At 59.3% G+C, this 18,159-nt stretch overlaps 7 protein-coding genes across 7 annotated transcripts; 3 read left to right on the forward strand and 4 right to left on the reverse strand.

The window, feature by feature from the left end:
- Positions 1 to 84: 84 nt before the first annotated feature.
- Positions 85 to 636, reverse strand: MICPUCDRAFT_38429 (uncharacterized protein; the record flags this gene model as incomplete). The annotated part of the gene is made up of 1 exon (XM_003056294.1): positions 85 to 636. One exon carries the CDS (start codon positions 634 to 636, stop codon positions 85 to 87), a length of 552 nt encoding a protein of 183 aa, XP_003056340.1.
- A 743-nt stretch (positions 637 to 1,379) lies between these two features.
- On the forward strand, positions 1,380 to 2,907 carry MICPUCDRAFT_38430 (uncharacterized protein; the record flags this gene model as incomplete). The annotated part of the gene is made up of 2 exons (XM_003055906.1): positions 1,380 to 2,615; positions 2,758 to 2,907. 2 exons carry the CDS (start codon positions 1,380 to 1,382, stop codon positions 2,905 to 2,907), a joined length of 1,386 nt encoding a protein of 461 aa, XP_003055952.1.
- A 3,104-nt stretch (positions 2,908 to 6,011) lies between these two features.
- MICPUCDRAFT_55235 (uncharacterized protein) lies at positions 6,012 to 6,583 on the reverse strand (the record flags this gene model as incomplete). Its single annotated transcript, XM_003056295.1, has 2 exons — positions 6,012 to 6,271; positions 6,304 to 6,583. The coding sequence occupies 2 exons, from the start codon at positions 6,581 to 6,583 to the stop codon at positions 6,012 to 6,014; spliced, it is 540 nt and encodes a 179-aa protein (XP_003056341.1).
- Positions 6,584 to 7,681: 1,098 nt separating this feature from the next.
- On the forward strand, positions 7,682 to 9,180 carry RSP7 (flagellar radial spoke protein; the record flags this gene model as incomplete). The annotated part of the gene is made up of 4 exons (XM_003055907.1): positions 7,682 to 8,024; positions 8,273 to 8,382; positions 8,607 to 8,888; positions 8,968 to 9,180. 4 exons carry the CDS (start codon positions 7,682 to 7,684, stop codon positions 9,178 to 9,180), a joined length of 948 nt encoding a protein of 315 aa, XP_003055953.1.
- Positions 9,181 to 9,461: 281 nt separating this feature from the next.
- MICPUCDRAFT_13762 (uncharacterized protein) lies at positions 9,462 to 10,025 on the reverse strand (the record flags this gene model as incomplete). The annotated part of the gene is made up of 1 exon (XM_003056296.1): positions 9,462 to 10,025. The coding sequence occupies one exon, from the start codon at positions 10,023 to 10,025 to the stop codon at positions 9,462 to 9,464; it is 564 nt and encodes a 187-aa protein (XP_003056342.1).
- Positions 10,026 to 11,474: 1,449 nt separating this feature from the next.
- MICPUCDRAFT_3089 (uncharacterized protein) lies at positions 11,475 to 12,865 on the reverse strand (the record flags this gene model as incomplete). The annotated part of the gene is made up of 2 exons (XM_003056297.1): positions 11,475 to 12,553; positions 12,661 to 12,865. Coding segments are annotated over 2 exons (1,284 nt in total), but the record flags the coding sequence as incomplete, so codon positions are not given.
- Positions 12,866 to 14,354: 1,489 nt separating this feature from the next.
- MICPUCDRAFT_31349 (uncharacterized protein) lies at positions 14,355 to 18,148 on the forward strand (the record flags this gene model as incomplete). Its single annotated transcript, XM_003055908.1, has 7 exons — positions 14,355 to 14,453; positions 14,584 to 14,774; positions 15,006 to 15,155; positions 15,416 to 15,772; positions 15,957 to 16,347; positions 16,527 to 17,671; positions 17,750 to 18,148. 7 exons carry the CDS (start codon positions 14,355 to 14,357, stop codon positions 17,865 to 17,867), a joined length of 2,451 nt encoding a protein of 816 aa, XP_003055954.1. The 3' UTR covers positions 17,868 to 18,148.
- Positions 18,149 to 18,159: the final 11 nt, after the last annotated feature.

An 18,159-nucleotide genomic window follows, 5' to 3' on the forward strand; every position in this document is an offset into this window, starting at 1 on the left:
CGCGCTGGCGGAGTGGAAAGAGGAATCGAGTATCGTCTCGTCTCGCGTGCGAAGAGGGTGGCAAAAAAGAAAAGAGAAAAAAACTCAATGGATCGATCGGTCGCGTCGCGCGCACCTCGCGCCCGAGACGTCGTCCGTCGCGCTGATCTTCCCGGTCGCGATGTCGATCGTCGTCATCGTCGGCGACACCCTTCCGATGAATGCCCTCCCCCCCGCGCTCCCGAGTGCGTGCGGCGCGTCGATCGCGCCGCACGTCACCGGGTCGTTCGTCGGGTCGTCCGCCGCGACGTCGACGCCCCATCGCATCACGCCGCCGCTCGAGTGGAACGTCGCGCGCTCGGCGGACAGCGAGACGTGCGCGCCGCCGAATGCCCCGCCGTAGCCGCCGACGCCGCCGTCGCGGTGCGGCAAGATCGCGTGCGCGCCGCCGTGCGCGTCGCCGTGCGCGTGAACGGCGCTGAATCGCTCCAGGCTCGGCGCGTGCATCGCGGTGACGCGCCCGTCGACGCCCGCGGCGTAGAGCAGCTCCTCGACCGCGTCGAAGGCGACCGCGGAGAGCGCGGGGGGGAAGATCCCCGCGGCCTCGCGCGAGCGCGGGAGCGTCGACGCCGCGCGCAGGGGGTAGATGTCCTCCATCCCGTCGCGGCCGCGCGCGCCGCGACGACGCGTGCGGCGATCGCGTCCGTTCTATGCGGTCTCGTTTTTGTTCACTGTGGGCACCCTCTGGTCTGTTTATCACTGCACGTACGTGTACGTGTACGTGTACACGTACAGTACAGCCGTACACCGTTACTTTATTTCGTACGAAGGTACGAAAGTACGAAAGTACTTTCGTACCTTCGAAGGTATCTACAGTATCTACCTTCGTATCTTCGAAGATATTTTCGTACTTGAAAATAGTACTGTACAGTACGTGTAGTTGTATACTTTCGAAAGTACTTCCGGAAGTACTCAAGCAAAGTATTTCGAAAGTACTTTCGTACTACATGTACAGTACACTAAACGTGTACACGTACGTGTACTACCTTCGTACGAAAGTACATCTGTACAATAACCCTACAACAACTTTATCTACTGTACAGCTCTTTATTACGTGTACAACGTTGTACCTTCGTACAGTAGTTGTACGTGTACAGCTGTACACGATAAACGTGTACGAAGGTACGAAAGTACGAAAGTACTTTCGAAAGTACTTTCGTACTTAAGTACCTTCGAAGGTACCTTCGTACGAAGGTACTTTCGTACTGTACCTTCGAAGGTACGAAAGTACAACTTGTAGTCAGGATAAGAATGATAAGATACGACGGATAACGTACGTACGAGTAAGGTTACCTGTACAACGCGTTACACGTACACGCAATGAAATCCAGTCTGGAGTGATGCCACCGCCGCGCGACGTGGACGTGTGGATGGGCAGCCTGCCGCAGGGCGTCGACGGCGCGCGCGTCCGCGCCGCGTTCGAGCGCGCGTCGTTTCGTCCGACGCGCGTCGTCGTCAAGAAGCGCGCGTTCAAACGCGACGGCGAGACGTTCGGGTTCGCGTTCGTCTCGTTCGCGTCGGGGGACGAGGCGAGACGCGCGGTGCGCGCGCTCCACGGGAAGGAACTCGCGCTCGATCTCGACGTCCCGGGAGGAGGAGGAGGAGGAGAAGGAGGAGGAGACTGTAACGGCGACGACGGCGACGCGTCGAGCAGGACGCGAACGAGATTCGTGCGCGCGAACCTTCGCGTTGCGTCCGAGACGCCGCGGACGATGCTCGCGGCGACGTCGTTCGACGTCTCGCTCGCGTCGCAGCTCGCGCCGTTGGACGCCGCGACGCTCGCGTCGAGACTCCGCGCGCTCGGATGGCCGCGGGACGAGTCCGGGGAGGCGGCCGCGCGCGAGGCGGGCGGCGACGGCGCCGCGCGACTGTTTCTCCTCAGGAGACTCCTCTCGGCGCACGGGGAGGGGGATGCGGACGCGTCGTCATTCGCGGGGACACTCCTCCCGAGAAGCGTCCGGCGTCGGTGTGTCATCCTCTCGACGCGCGAGTACGTTCGTGCGGTCCCTGGAGAGACGCTAAAAAGCGCGATCGCGACGCTATCGACGCTGAAGTGGCCGCGCGCGTCGCACCGCGTCGGTGTCGCGTCGAGCGAATACCTCAGCCTGTCTTCGCTCGGGTTCGAGCGCGAGACGGAAGATAGAACGTCAACCGTCGCCTCCCCTCCATCCCCGGGACAGAACGCGCGGCGGCGACGGCGGATGCGACGGTACCGAGCGGTTTGGGAACTCGCGAGAGACGTCCTCGCGTCCGTCGCCGGCGACGACGTCGCCGCCAAGTTCGACGGCCTCGCGGTGACGAAAAACTTTTCGGCGTCGCCGCACCGCGACGCGTTGGACGTCGCGCCGCAGTTCGTCTGCGCATTCGGGGATTACTACTCGCACTCGCGACCCGGGATCGAACCTGGCGGGGTCGTGACCGAAACCGAAACGGGGGAAGATGGAACGTCAACCGTCACCCCTCTGTCCCCAGAGCCTGGGACGCTGTGCGTCGAGATCGATCGCGAAACCGTTGGCGCGATCGACACCAGGGACGGCGTCGCGTGCGTGGACGGCCGCGCCGTGCACTGGGTCCAGGTAAGTGCGCACGTGCTTTCAATGTACATCGCACGAAATGCCACGTCATCAATCGTTCGTTTGGTTTCCACCGTGCGACGCGCCGCATCGACGAAGTCTTCTCAACTCAACTCTTTTTTTTGGCTATTTATTTTCTTCGCAGCCCGGGTACGAAGGGACGAGGTATTCGCTCGTGTGGTATCGTAGGAGCCCCCATGTGGACGCCCAGGAAGCGTTCGCGTGCGCCGCGACTCCGCGGTGGTGGGAGGGAGGCGGCGGCGACCGACGGTCGTGGACAACGCCGATAGTTTGAAAGAGGACTTTGGACGTTGACAGCTACATTGATACACGTACTACACGTAGTAGATACGGAAGTACTTTCGTACGAAAGTAGTTGTACACGTACTGTACAACGTACTTTCGAAAGTACTTTCGTACTTTCGTACGAAAGTACTTTCGAAAATAGATAGAATACTTCCGGAAGTACACGTACTTCCGGAAGTACACTACACGTTGTACGTGTACTGTACGTGTACGTGTACAGCTGTACACCAGGGGTTAACTTTTACCTTTACTTTTACTGTACACGTACGTGTACGTGTACAACGTTGTACGTGTACCAGGGGTTAACTTTTACCGAACATAAAATGTTCGACGACGTGCTGTGACGTGAACGGCCGCCGTTCGACGTGCGTGCGAGGCGGAACCGTTCGGGACCGGGCTGATAAGGACCGGACCGATACGGACGGGACGGGAGAAGACGTTCGTTCCGGGCCGGGCGCGAGGCGACGCGCGGTGGATTAATGCGCCGTGCCAACGTTCTTCTCGCGTCCGCGCGTACTACGTGTACCTTCGAAGGTACGAGTTATTACAGACCAAATACTCAACATTGTGCAAGTCGGATACGAGTAGAAACTTTTCAGACTAAATACTCACATACCGAGACGAAGTCTCGACAGGCACTTCTTGTAAAATTAAAATAATAAATATTGTACAGTAGAGTATCATACGTGTACAGCTGTACACGTACGTGTACGTGTACAGTACGTGTACGTGTACACGTGGCATGTGGGTGCGCTTCGCTGCACCGTAAAATTCTTTCACAGCAAACGGCGTCTGCTGTGAATTTCGTTTTCAACTTTCACAGTCACAGCGGACCGTTAAACTCGTGATTTCTCGAATAAATTTTGCCATATATTTTGCCATATACGAGTGGGCTGGCGTCTCCCGGGACCCCGCAGCCCCGCGCGTTTACGCGCTTCTGGCGTCGCCGAGAGAGCGCGGACGCCGTCGCCAGAGTGAGATGAATTGCGCTAAACACCGCACTGCGTCGATCAATGCGAAACTAATGGGCGGTAAGTGCAGTTATGCTGCGACGACGAGGTGCTGAACTCGCGCGCGCGGAATGTCCCTCGCAACTTCGGTGGCCGGCCGGCCTTTTTTTTTCGCAAATCGATGAGGGACGTCCTCTTCGCGGCGTCGTTTACGACGTGTTCTTGACTGAAAGTGGTATCATTTTTTTACTCGAATCAACGAATCATGGTGTTCAGAGCATTTCATCCCACTGTGGCGACGGCGTTTACGGGCACTCAGTGACGCCAGAAGCGCAGAACTTGCGCGGGGGGGGGGTTGGGTCCAGAGAGTCTCGAATTTTGGCCTATCGTCCCCTGTTACTGTGACTGTGATTGTGAAAACGACCGGAACCCCGAAAATCGACTTTCACACCGACCCATAACCTGGAAAAACGGGCTGTGAAAGTCGCTGTGAAAGTGAAAGTGAAAGCTCTACGAAGGTACAACCCCCATATTATCCGCGCTTCGCTTGTGACTCCACCGTGTGCCAGCGTGCTCCGCCTGCGCTGACGCGCGCTCCGCCTGCGCTGACGCGCGCTCCGCCCGTCGCGCCTTCGGCGCTCCAGTGGCGCGCTCCGCGCGCACCCCGGCGACTCCACCATCTGCCAGCGAGCATGCTCCGCCTGCGCTGGCGTGCTCTCCGCCTGTTGCGCCTTCGGCGCTCCAGTAGCGCGCTCCGCGCGCACCACCGCGACTCCATAATTCGTGCCTTGAAAGTTTTTGAATCCACGTACTCGTAGATATGTACGAAGGATAAACAAAAATCATTCGAAGTGACTTTCCGGAAGTACGGAAGTACCTCAGTAGCTTCGTACAGCACAGCTTAGTCTAGTGAACGTACAGTGCGTGTAGGGAATTGCTGTATGCTGAGACAAAAGGAGTGCAGATACTGTGCCCTTCGAAGGTACGAAGGTACTTTCGTACTTCCGTACTTATAAGGTACGAAAGTACCTCCGAAGGTAGCTAGCTACAGGCAAAAAATTTTATCTGGCTCTTTTTTCCATTCGATCCAGCTCTTCTCGCGTACTCGCGGTTGATCGGCTTGACCTATCAACTTTGACCGAGAGTCGGGTTTTCACCCGTCTGACGATTCAGTGGCCCTTTCGTCTACGATCAGAGTTCTGACAGTTTTACTCCTCTCCGCGAGGTCTGCGTGTTCGCGCGGCCATAGCGTCGCGGAATAGCCGTAACAATCTCCGGTACAGTGAGAAGAGTTCTTCGTCACATCGCGGGGCATCGATTAAAGCAAAAGTATTGTGCCACTTCCCGTAAAGAAAACGAAGTCAGCGGCGCTTATATGTCAAGGACGACTCTGCAAAATATTTCTTGAAGGAGGAGAACTTTTTTTTCCACCTTCCCCTAAAACGCGATGTTTAAAGTTGCCCCGGCCCTGTTCGAGAGATGATTACGTCGTGATCATCACAGTGACTGGTGTGATATTTTTGAATGCGCCGGAGCAACATGGTATTTCGAGTAAATTCTTCGCGTGCGACGTCGGCGTTCGTGACGCTCCCGCGACTCCAACAGCGCGCGAACGCCCGCGGGTACCCCTTTCAAACGACTGAAGTTTGAAACCAGGGAGTACGGGACGTAGTACGAGGGCTGTATCGTATGGGTATTTGCATCGAAAAGCGAGATGAGCTGGATCGAATGGAAAAAAGAGCTGGATAGTATTTTTTTCCTAGCTACAGGTACATTGCTGTTCGCGGGTCGCCCTAATGGTCACGTTCGCCAGTTTCAAATTAGTCGGGTAAAAAAAACGTTGAAACCGCGTCCTCCCGGTGGGGAAATTTTCATCGCATCGGTGATTATTTTTCATCGAGGCTGACCGGAGATTCACGATCAAGGGGCGAAAATTTTGAAAGGCAAATCGGCCCACGCGCGCGCCGTTAAACGTGCCCAAGGGCGACCCGCGAACAGCATTGTAGCTACGAGTACACGTACACGTATCATACTGTAGCTAAGTTGTTTTACCTTCGTACTTGTAGCTAGCTACCTTCGTACGAAGGTACGAAAGTAGCTAGCTAGCTACCTTCGTAGTGGCTATCAGCGAAAGGATATGAGCTTAGAAAGGATCTAAAAGGATGAGCGTATGAGCAAATGGGCAGAGCGTCAAGTCCCATATATTAATCCCCTGCGTGACAGGCCGACCCAACCTCCGACCCGCATCCTGATGTACTTCGATGCACTGCCATTCAAGGCACTGTGTCTGGGCGTGGATGAACGACTCAGTACCAATAGTTTCAACAAGTTCTTCCCACGGGACAACAGCAGTGTGCTCGAGAAAAATTGGTTTGCCGTTTTTCCCATAACCAATATAGAATCCTGGGATTTGAGCAAGAGCCCAAAAAAAAAACCGGACAAGGGCTCTCTAAGACAGTAATCAACATTTTTCAACTCGCGCCACTTCAGTGTCAATCTTAGCATAGCGAAAGACTTTTCAGTATCTGCGCGCGCCCGTGTAAAGCGCAGCAACGTTCGTTCTTGGCCTCCATTGAATGGCAAAGCCATAGTTTGAGGGAGCCTCACGCCAGCTTTGAAAATTAACTCGCGCAACTGCTGAACCCGTTCACATTCGATACGCATCTCGAGTTGAGTTTCCGTTTCTGCTTCTGCAGGTCTGCTAAAGTCAGGCATGGCGTTATCGAAAATGACTTGCAACTTAGATTAGATCTCCGGAACGCCCCTCGCTGACGAAAATGCCCACACGAGACAAGACGGTTCCCTGACGAAAATACAATCAAACATAAAAACTTTTCAGGACGCGAAGGGACCCTATCAAGTTCACCCGGTGATCGGTCGTCGACTCGCCGCGAGGTAGTTTGGGGCCGATGTGCTTGACCCATAAGTCGAAAGTTCGACACGTTCAGAAGTATAGATAGCATATTTGTTTCACGGCGTGAACGAGCACGTGCAACCCTCTAACGCGGTGATCAACTCCACGGTACGGTCCATGATTACGGTAAGAGCGTCGCGAGCTTGCTATGCCGGGGCGGCTTGAAGTGCACAGGCGGTGTCTAGCTCCATGAAGAGGACCTGCGCTGTCGCGCCCGCGTACGTGTATCCAATGTACCTTCGTATCTACTACAGGTATCTACTTTCGTACGAAGGTACCTTCGAAGGTATCTGAGGGCTATCATACAACGTAGGCAAATGAAGGTGTGTAGATCTGATTACAAAAAGACTGAGCTCTAACCTATGAAGGTACACGTACACTACGTGTACGTGTACGTATTGCTGTATGATACGTGTCCTACCTACACGTACACAGTTCTAACAGTGGTGGTCTGTTCGGAGTCATTGCTGTTCGCGGGTCGCCCTCACGGGCACGTTTAACGGCGCGCGCGTGGGCCGATTTGCCTTTCAAAATTTTCGCCCCTTGATCGTGAATCTCCGGTCAGCCTCGATGAAAAATAATCACCGATGAAAATGCGATGAAAATTTCCCCATCGGGAGGACGCGGTTTCAACGTTTTTTTTACCCGACTAATTTGAAACTGGCGGAGTGGACATTTTGTCCACATCCGCCACTTTCCGGAAGGGCGCCCGCGAACAGCACAGGTTAAGGTTAGCTCAGTTTCCAAAAAGAGAAGTCGCGACCCACCTCGTCGCACTCGTCGCTGCGCGCGCGCCCGTCGCCGCCGTTCTCGCCGCTCACCCCGCGTCGCGCGAAGAAGCCGCCGGCACCGACGCCGACGCCGACGCCGACGCCGACGACGCGACGCCGCCCAGCACGATGCCGGCGACGATGAACAACAACGCGCTCCTCACGCTCGACGCGCTGGCCGGTTGCGGCGTCGTCCTGCCCGCGGAGATTCGCGCGTCGCTGGACGTGTCGCTCGCGCTGAAAGCGTCCGAGCTCGGCGTCCGCGAGTTCTTCCTCTGGGGTCGCGTCCGGACGCAGAGCGGGACGGACTACTACGTCGCGCGCGCGGAGAACGGTAAGCGCGTCGACCACGACGGCGTCGTCGTCGCGAACGTCGGGGCGAAATTCTACTACTCGCAGGACGGCATGGAGTGGCTGGATTTAGTGCCGCCCGAGGAGGACGTCACGATGGAGAAAGCCGCGGAACTGAAATGTGCGTCGTCGTCCGTCGATCGATCCCGCGTCCTCGATCTTTTCTCCCCCGCGTCTTCGTTGAGAATTCGTCGGGGTTCGTTCGCGCGTCGGACGAACGTCCTGTCGCGCGAACGGAAACGATCGATTTCACTCGTCGTCGTTCGTCTAGTCGTCGATTCGCCCGATCCGTCGATCGATCCCGGCGCGAGCGTCTGACGACCCCCCTCCTCCTCCTCTCTTTCTCCCCCTCCCCCTCCCTCGACGCAGGCTGGCTGACCGGCGACCCTGCGCACGTGTTCACCGTGTACGAAGAGCAGCCGATCCCGGAGCCGCCGACGCCGCCGCCGGAGCCCGAGCTCGCGGAGGGGGAGGAGCCGGTGCGCGCGACGAGAACGTCTTTTTTTTCCCCTCGAGCAGATCGAGTGCTTCTTCCGCCCGACCGCTCCCCGTACGACCTCCCACGCGCGTCGAGCGTCGTCTCTCACGGACGCTCTTCCATACGCCATCTCCTCCCCGACCGCCCGCGAAGGCTTTCAAAACTGACCCACCGACGCGCGTCACGGCGGTGATCCGTCCTCCTCTCTCCTCTCCCTCCTTGCAGCCGCCGCCGCCGGAGCCGGAGGACCCGCCCGAGCCGCTCCCTCCGCTCGAGTTCGCCGTCACCGAGCTCCAGCTCCTTCTGTCGATGGCGACGCGGATCGACGACGAGTGCGTGATCGCGCCGGTTGGCATGCACATCACGGATGCGAACGGTCACATCGTGTACAACCCGCTGTTTCACATGAAGTACCCGGAACAGCTCGCGTCGTACGCGAAAACCGCCGTCGGCGGGAGCAAGACGACGCTGAAGGAGGCGAGACCGCTTTACTCGACACCGCTTCCCGTGCGATCCCGTTCGCGCGTCGTCTCTCGAGGACTTTCCCTCTCGCTTCTCTTCACCCACCCTGCGCCTCCCTTTCAAGATGGACGCGCGACTGACGGACACGTCCTTCATTTCAAACCAGGAGCCAAACGGAACGTGGGGGGTGACGTACGACACGTTCAAGAGACTCGCCGTGGTGAGGAGTTTCGCGTGGCCGGGGTACTTCGCGTACTACAGTGACGTCTCGAACACGACCGGGGGGATATACTTTGGCGACGGGCGGAAGAATGAAGATGTCGCGTTCACGGTTTGATTTGAGCGCGCGTCTCGCGTGGAGCGTTTTTTGTTCAACGTCGTCACAAACCTCACAGCACGAGATGTTCGTTCAGTTTCGGATTAGACTGCTTTCCATACGATCCCGTTCTCGCGCGCGGCGTGCGGCGTGCGTCGTCGATTCTTCCAGAATTCCGGCTCCGTCGTTTCGTTTATACGTCGGGTTCGTTTCACCGGCGAGGCGTCGCGTTCGACCGCCCCCGACGGACGGACGTCAACCCCGGACCGCAACGCGAACCGAACGGGAGTTCCTCCATCACATCACACGTCGATATCGATCCCATCGCGTCTCGCCCAGAGTCTTATCGCGTCGCGCATCCAATCGTGCTTGCACGACGCGATCGCAACCTTGGGGTGGCACCACGACCGATGTCTCGAGTGCTGCTCCGGCCAGCGCGGCATCTCCTCGGTGACGCGCATCACGAAGACGCGCGCGACGCATCGCAGCTTGTCCCCGTCGCTGTCCGTGCCTTTCCGCGAGCGAAAGGTAAATTCGCCGAGATCGCTCAGATCGCCGCGGACACCAGCCTCCTCCATCGACTCCCTCGCCGCGGCGTCCTCCGCGGTCTCGTCGTTCTCCCAGCCCCCTTTCGGGAAGATCATCCCGTCGCCGTGCTTGTTCGTGACCATGAGCACCTCGACGCCGGCGCCGTCCGCGCGCGCGCGGATCGGGAGGCACCCGGCGACGAGCCTCGCGCCCGCCTCGCCGTAGCGCTGATTTTCTCGTCCCACGCGTGATCGCCCCGCGTGCGATGATGAGGCGTCCGCCGCGTCGCCGCCCGCGCTTGAGGGGTCGGCGCCCGTCTGGGATGAGGGCGACGCCATCGCGTCGGCGACGGGCGCGACCCGTACCGTCTATCTGTTCGACGCGGAAGCGAGGCGCTTCACCGGAGGCGCATCGCCCCCACGCGCGGTCGCTCCGTCGTTGGGTAGATGCTGACGCTGTCTCGTCGGTCGGTCGCGACGCGCAGCGGACACGTGGTCTCGCCGCGGACGATAATTGATGGAAAACTCGTGTTGAGGTCTCACGACCGCGTTCAAGGGTCTCACGACTTAACGACATGACAGGCGATACTGAGCGGTACAGTACTCTGAGCGGTACTTTCGTACTGTACATAAGGAGGGGTGGTACTGTACCCTCCTGCATTTTATTGTGACTAAATACCCATTGCGCACGAACGGCATGCGACCGGCCGCACCACCCCTAAACACCAGGGGTGGTGGGCCTTGTCGAGGGGTGGTGGGCACCCCACCTGGGGTGGTGGGCCTTGTCGAGGGGTGGTGGGCACCCACCCTACCGCCCACCTCCCACCCACGTGGGGGTTGAAGTGTGCGGGGGTGACTTTTAGGAAACGCCAAAACTTTATCAGACATCGAAAGCAATCCGACGTCACGGGGTGAAATCGCTTCGCTCGGTCAATTTGACCCTTAGTGCCGGTCAAATCCATGTAGGTGGATTGAGCCTTCTGTGTAGGTGGATCGCACCTCATCCCCATCTCACACGGAACCCTTCGGACAAGACCCCCACCCCCCGAGCGGCCCCGTTTCGCCCCCTCGCGGCTAGGGTCCTCGAACCCTAGTTAGGTTTAGGGTTACGCGTTCGCGTCGGAGCGAGCTCGGCGTCGCGAAGCGACGGGTGCTCGCGCGTACACTTTTGTTCGTGTTTTTAGTCACGAGTACGTGTACGTTTTTTTGCTGGTTTTTTTCGAATTACATACTGTACACGTAGAGGACTATCTATGTGTACACGTGTACGTGTACCTTAAGGTCACGCTCCGCTAATTAAATTTCCCGATTAAGCCTACACGTACGTGTACTGTACATGTACTGTACTGTACAACTACGTGTACAAAAAGACTGAGCTACACGTACACGTACTGTAGGGCTACCTTCGTACGAAGGTACGAAAGTACGAAGGTACCTTCGTACGAAGGTACGAAAGTACGAAAGTAGAAGATAACTTTCGTACGAAGGTACTGTACGTTGTACACGTACCTTCGTACAACGTTGTACAGTACGTGTACAACGCGCGGTAGTGTACGTAGTGTACCTTCGTTTGCTATTCTTATTCGTAGACTATTTATTTGATTCGCTTCCGCGTCCTTGTCAGTACGACGGCGGCTCCATGTTCGTCGCAAACGGGTTCACTGACCGCGCGATGGCGTCCGCACCCGTCGGCGAAACCCCGCCGCCGGCGTCATCCTCGTTCCCGCCCGCGCCCGTGACGACGCCCATTTCTTCCGCGGTCGGCGTGTGCAGCACCGTTCGCAACTCCTCGCACGTGTGCGTCTTCGGCGTCAACGTGATGACCGCGTTTAACGGTATCGACGCCGTGCACGCGTCCGCGCGATCCATCCCGGTGAAGTACGCGTAAATTAGCCGCAACACGCCCTGGTGTCCGATGATGAGCACGGGCTCTTGATAGCTCTCGAGCTCTTGAACGAGCGGATCGAGGCGCGAGATGACGTCCAAGTAGGACTCACCGCGCGGGTACCGATACGACAGCTTGTTCTCGCGTCGAAGCGCGAACTCTTCGGGGTAGTTCACCTCGATCTCCTCGTACGTCATCCCGTCGCACACGCCGGCGTAGATCTCGTCTAGGTTGCGTAACACTCGCGGCGCCATCTGGATCCAGTTTTCGCCGTCCTTCGTTCGAATTTTCGGATGCGGAATGTGCCGCCCCGTCAAGATTGTCCGCCGTAAGCTCGACGTCCACAGCCGGCACGGCCGCGGCTCTCTCGTCTCTGGATCCGTCGCGATCTCTCTCTCGCAGTACTCCCCGAGCTTCGTCGCGAACGCCTCGCCCATCGGCGACAGCCCGCTGTCCCCGCCGATCTTCCCTAAAAAGTTGTACTCGCTCTGCCCGTGCCGGCACAGGTAAATAGTCTGATGCGTCGCGTGCAGGTTGCTCAGGAACTGCACGATCCGCCCGAGCAGGAAACCGTGGATGTTGTTGATCTCCACGCGTCGCCCTTGGTTGATGAGCTTGATGTACGACAGGTGTTCCTCGTCCATGGGCTCGTACACTTTCTCGTAGTGCGCGATGCGTAGTTTGAAGTCGTCGAACGCGCGTCTCTTGTCGGCGTCGTCGCTGTAGTCCTCGTTTTGCACCTTGACGTGCCATATGTTCCTGTCGATGACCTGCTCGTCCGTGCACACACTCTCGATGAAGAGTAACTTCAACGGGAGTCCGTGGAGCTCTTTTCGGATCCACTCGCGGCGCGCGCGCGTCGTGTTCGTCGCGTCGAAGATGGCGACCCGCCCGCTGTCAAAGCCTCTCTGCTCTAAACACGACGCCACGTCGGACTGGAATAAAAAGTCGATCATGTCTTTGAGCGCCGCGCGCGCGAACTCTGCGATCAGAAGAAGAGAAACGAAGAGACACATGAATAATTGACTTCGTCTTAAGAAGCGACGCGCAACACGCGAACGGGGTCGCACGGGAAACAGTGTGTCTCACCTTTCCGCGTCTTTTCGCTCTCCGCGTCGCTTTGATCGAAGAATTTCGCGTCGGCTTTCCTCCCCGCCGGCATCATCTTCCGTCGGTAGCTCCCGACGTTAAACACCTGCGTCCTCGCGCCGTGGAAGAAACGCAGGTACTGACACAACCGTTTGGCCATGTGCGTTTTCCCCCTCGCGGGGAGACCGACCATCACGAGCACGTGCTTCTCTCCGATGTTACCTTGATCGCCGAACGACGGCGGCGGGATCGACTGCGGCGTCGGGTTCTGGTCCGCGGCGAGGACGAACGAGGACGTGTTCCTCGTGATCCCGCCGCCCGGATTCGTCGGCGACGTCGCGTTCGCGTCGCGGAACCGCCGCGAGTGCGCCGCCTCCGCGGCGGACGGCGAGTCGGAACGCGCGCCGCCGCCGCCTCGAGATCCTCCCCCCGCGTCGTCCTCCTCCGCGTCTAGGAACCCGCCGCTGCCTCGCGAAGGCGCGGACTTGGACAGCTGCGCGCCGCCGCCGCCGCCGCCGTCGTCGTCGCCTGAGCCGTCGGGGGCGAGGAGCTCCGCACGCGAGCGCGAGCGCGGCGAGCTCCCATCGCCGTCGCGGTCGTCGAACGAACGTTGCCGTCCTCGCGGCACGCGCGCGCCCGCGCGCCGCGTCGCCGTCGCCGAGGCCGAGGCCGAGGCCGCCGCGGTGTCGCGCGCGAGCGCGGCCGCGCGTGCGGGCGAGACGCACGCCTCCTCCTCCTCCCCCTCCTCCTCCTCCTCCTTCGTCGTCGTCGTCGTCGCCGCGTGAGCCTCCGCGATCTCCGCGCGCAGTCTCGACGTCCCCGCGGGCCTCGGCGCGGGCGGCGGGCGCCGCGCGTCGCCGTCGTCGCGCGCGCGCTCGCCGCCGTCGTCGCGCGCGCGCTCGCCGCCGCGCGCGCCCGTGGACGCCGACGTGGGCATCTCCTCCGAGAACGCGCGCGCCTCGTCGTCGCCCCCCATCGTCTGCGGCGGCGGTGGTCCTGTCGGGGGAATAACTGAGCCCTACTCGTACAACTGACAGAAGTACGACTACGTGTACAGCTGTACACGTACACGCACAGTGTGTACGTGTACGTGTAGATCTGATTACGACAACAACTTTTAATAATAAAATAAATAATGAGTACGTGTACACGTGTACGTGTACATACGTGTAGTGTAGTGTAAATAAAGTTTACTTAGTTTTTCGAAAGTATTTATTTTTGCGGGTCGAGCGAAATTAGACCGTCGATTTCGAGTTAAAACTGCGGTACTTTGAAATACTTATTTATTTACTTTTTTTTCCGGCAGTCATGTATTTACTTTTACAGTACGTGTAGGCCCTACATGTACGTGTACAGTACTGTAGTTGTAGTACTGTTGTAGTGTAGTGTACAGTAGTTCGAAATTTTAGTAAGTTATCCCCTGGTGTACACGTACACTTACAGCTGTACACGTACACTCTACAGGGCTACCTTGTACGAAGGTACTTTCGTACAACGGTTGCACACGTACAGTACGTGTACAACGTACGTGTACAACCGGTACACTACGTTGTACTGTACACTATGATGAGGAAAACGATACCAGTCCATTTTTTTTCAAACGCAAACGAGAACCGAAAAACGTTGTTGGCACGCGGCACAACACCTCTCGCGCTTCGCCCGTCGAAGTCGCCCCCGCACGCGACACGATGACGATGTACGTCGTCAAACGCGATGGACGTCAGGAGCCGGTGCACTTCGATAAGATCACCGCGCGCATCAACAAGCTCGCGTACGGGCTCAACCAGGACCACGTGAGTGCTTCGCTTCGCTCCGCGCAGATCGCACCGGCGTTTTGCGAGTCTCGCGGGCGCTCGCGTTTGAAATCGCGTCTTCGTCCGGACTCACCCCCTCTCCCGCGATCTCTTCCCCCGCGAAACGCAGTGCGACCCGGTCCTCGTCGCGCAGAAGGTCGCAAGCGGCGTGTACAAGGGCGTCACGACGTCCGAGCTCGACGAGCTCGCGGCGGAGACCGCGGCGTCCATGACGTCCAAGCACCCAGACTACGCGCAGCTCGCCGCGCGCATCGCGGTGTCCAACCTGCACAAGAACACGCTCAAGTCGTTCTCGGAGACGTGCGTCGCGCCCCTCGCGTCCCGCCATGCCGTCGTCGTGTCCTTCGTCGCCGCGTTGACGCGCATGCGCGCTCGCGCGCGGGGTGGGGGGTCCTCGCTCGCGTCGCTCGCGCGCCGCGCGCGTCCGGTCGTCGCCCCCGGCTTTTTTCTCGCTCGCGCCTCTCGCGGGCGCGCGTATTCAAAATAAAACAAGATGTTTACGTTCTCGCCCCTCTCTCCCTCCCTCCGCAGGATGAAAGTGATGCACGAGCACGTGAACAAGAGGAACGGGAAGTGGTCACCGCTGCTCGCAGATGACGTGTACGAGATCATCAAAGCGAACGCCGCGACGTTCGACGCGGAGATCGTCTACGACCGCGACTTCGACTACGACTACTTCGGGTGAGCGACGCGCGATCGGACGGGTGATCTGTCGCGATCCATGCGCTCGAGACTGCGCCCCACACGTCTCGGTTCGCGTCCCGCGGGCAATTACTTAAGGCGGTCGCGTCGCCGCGCGCGACGTCCGCCGCGCCGACCTCTTCTCGCGGACGATCCCACCGGCGACGCGCGACGGCCATTCTCCCGCCGAAACCTCCCCTCGCCGAAGACCGGCGCCGATGACTAACGAGAACACCCAAACCCAAAAAACGCCGCGCCAGGTACAAGACCCTCGAGCGATCGTACCTCCTTCGCGTGGACGGCAAGATCGTTGAACGCCCGCAGCATCTCCTCATGCGCGTCGCGATCGGCATCCACAAGGACGTCGAGAAGGCGATCGACACGTACCACATGCTCTCCGAACGCTGGATGACTCACGCGTCGCCGACGCTCTTCAACTCCGGCACGCCGCGGCCGCAGTTGTCTTCGTGCTTCCTCATCGCGATGAAAGAGGACAGCATCGAGGGCATCTACGACACCCTGAAAGAGTGCGCGTGCATTTCCAAGTCCGCGGGCGGGATCGGCCTCTCCATCCACGACATTCGCGCGACGTCGTCCTACATTCGCGGCACGAACGGGTAGGAGGACGCTTTTTTTTCACCCGACCCGACTGACTGCTCCCCATACGGCCCCCGTTTGCGTGCTGAACGTCGTTTCTTAAGGACTTTTTTTCGCTCAACAATCTCCCCTCGACCGGTTTCAACGAAGTCTCAACGCGCGCGACGCCTTTCGACTGACCGACGCGCGCGCACATCGTCACAGGACGTCCAACGGGATCATCCCGATGCTTCGTGTGTTCAACGACACCGCACGGTACGTCGACCAGGGCGGCGGCAAACGCAAGGGCGCGTTCGCGGTGTACCTCGAGCCATGGCACGCGGACATCTTCGACTGGCTCGACCTTCGTAAGAACCACGGCAAGGAGGAGGCGCGCGCGCGCGATCTGTTTTACGGCCTCTGGACCAACGACCTCTTCATGCGGCGCGTGGAGAGCAACGGTGACTGGACGCTGATGTGCCCGAATGAGTGCCCCGGCCTCGCGGACTCCTGGGGGGCGGAGTTTGAGAAGTTGTACACGTCGTACGAGGAACAAGGCAAGGGGAAGAAGACGATCAAGGCGCAGCAGCTCTGGTTCGCCATCCTCGAAGCGCAGGTGCGTTCTCGCTCGCGTGACCGACCGACCTCCCTCGCCCAGAGAGGAGCGTCGTTCCTCGAAGGAGGACTTTTTTTTTCACCCGCTGGTACCCTCGGTTTCATTCGACGTTCGAGCGCGAGCGACGCCTGCCTTTCAACTGACCACCGATGCACGATGAACGAACGTTTGACGACCAGGTCGAGACGGGTAACCCGTACATGCTGTTCAAGGACGCGTGCAACTCCAAGTCGAACCAGCAGAACCTCGGGACGATTCGCTCGTCGAACCTGTGCACGGAGATCGTCGAGTTTACCTCCCCGGAGGAGACCGCGGTGTGCAACCTCGCGTCGATCGCGCTCCCGCGGTTCGTGGTCGAGGAGAACCCGGCTTCGCCGACCGGCCGGACGGAGGCGAAGAAGCTCCGCGGCTCCCTCGGCGCGGCGTCCCGGACGTTCGATCACGCGAAGCTCGCGGAGATCACGCGAAAGGTGACGCGCAACTTGAACAGGATCATCGATGTGAACTACTACCCGGTCGAGACCGCGCGGCGTTCGAACATGCGCCACCGCCCGATCGGCCTCGGCGTGCAAGGCCTCGCGGACGTGTTCATCCTCCTCGGCCTCGCGTTTGACTCCCCGGAGGCACAGAAGCTCAACGCGGAGATCTTCGAGACGATATACTTCGCGGCGCTGACCGAGTCCAACGCTATCGCGGCCGTGGACGGGCACTACGAGACGTACCCGGGATCTCCCGTGAGCAAGGGCATCCTTCAACCGGACATGTGGGGCGTCACGGAGATGCCCGGCGGCGACCGCCACGACTGGGCCGCGCTCAGGGCGAAGATCGCGACGTCTGGCGTTCGAAACTCTCTGCTCGTCGCGCCGATGCCGACGGCGTCGACGTCGCAGATTCTCGGCAACAACGAGTGCTTCGAGCCGTACACGTCGAACATCTACGCGAGAAGAGTCCTCAGCGGCGAGTTCACGGTCGTGAACCAGCACCTCCTGAACGACCTCACCGAGCTCGGTCTGTGGGACCCGAAGCTCAAGAACGAGCTCATCGCGAACAACGGCTCCGTGCAAGGGCTGGACATCCCGGACCACCTCAAGGCGATCTACAAGACGGTGTGGGAGATCAAGCAGCGCGTTCTCGTGGACATGGCCGCGGACCGCGGCGCGTTCATCGACCAGTCCCAGTCGTTCAACGTGCACATGTCGGACGCCAACAGCGGAAAGCTCACGTCGCTTCACTTTTACGCGTGGAAGAAGGGGCTCAAGACCGGGATGTACTACCTCCGGTCTCGAGCCGCCGCGGACGCGGTCAAGTTTACCGTGGACCAGGCGTCTCTCGCGAAGAAGACGCCGAAGGCGATCGAAGAGACCGCCGGCGCGAACGGCAAGGAGAACGTCCTCGTTGCGAGCGGCAAGGGGAACGCGCAGAAATCCGCGGATCCGGACATGGAGGAGGAGGCCAGAATGGCCGCGAAGCTCGCGTGCTCGCTCGCGAACAAGGACGAGTGCGTCATGTGCGGCGCGTAAACGACTACGACTACGACGACGACGACGACGCGCGGCGTCGCCTTTGCGGATTCGGAGCGCGCGGACTGGACGGAACGGACGCCTCGGGTCGTTCCGTCCGGCGCGCGGACCGACCGACCCACCGTCCGACGCGCCCGCGCCCGCCCTTAAGCGGAGGGGGGGAACCGCCGACCATCCCATCTATACATATGCACGCGCACGCGCGCGCGTCTCGTCGCCGCGTCGCGCTGAACGAAAATAAACCAGAAGACGGAGCGGTGTAATTCATTAACTCTTGTTTACTCGCTTCGTG

Source organism: Micromonas pusilla (assembly GCF_000151265.4).
Source record: "Micromonas pusilla CCMP1545 genomic scaffold MICPUCscaffold_2, whole genome shotgun sequence".
NCBI classification, from domain to species: Eukaryota; Viridiplantae; Chlorophyta; class Mamiellophyceae; order Mamiellales; family Mamiellaceae; genus Micromonas; species Micromonas pusilla.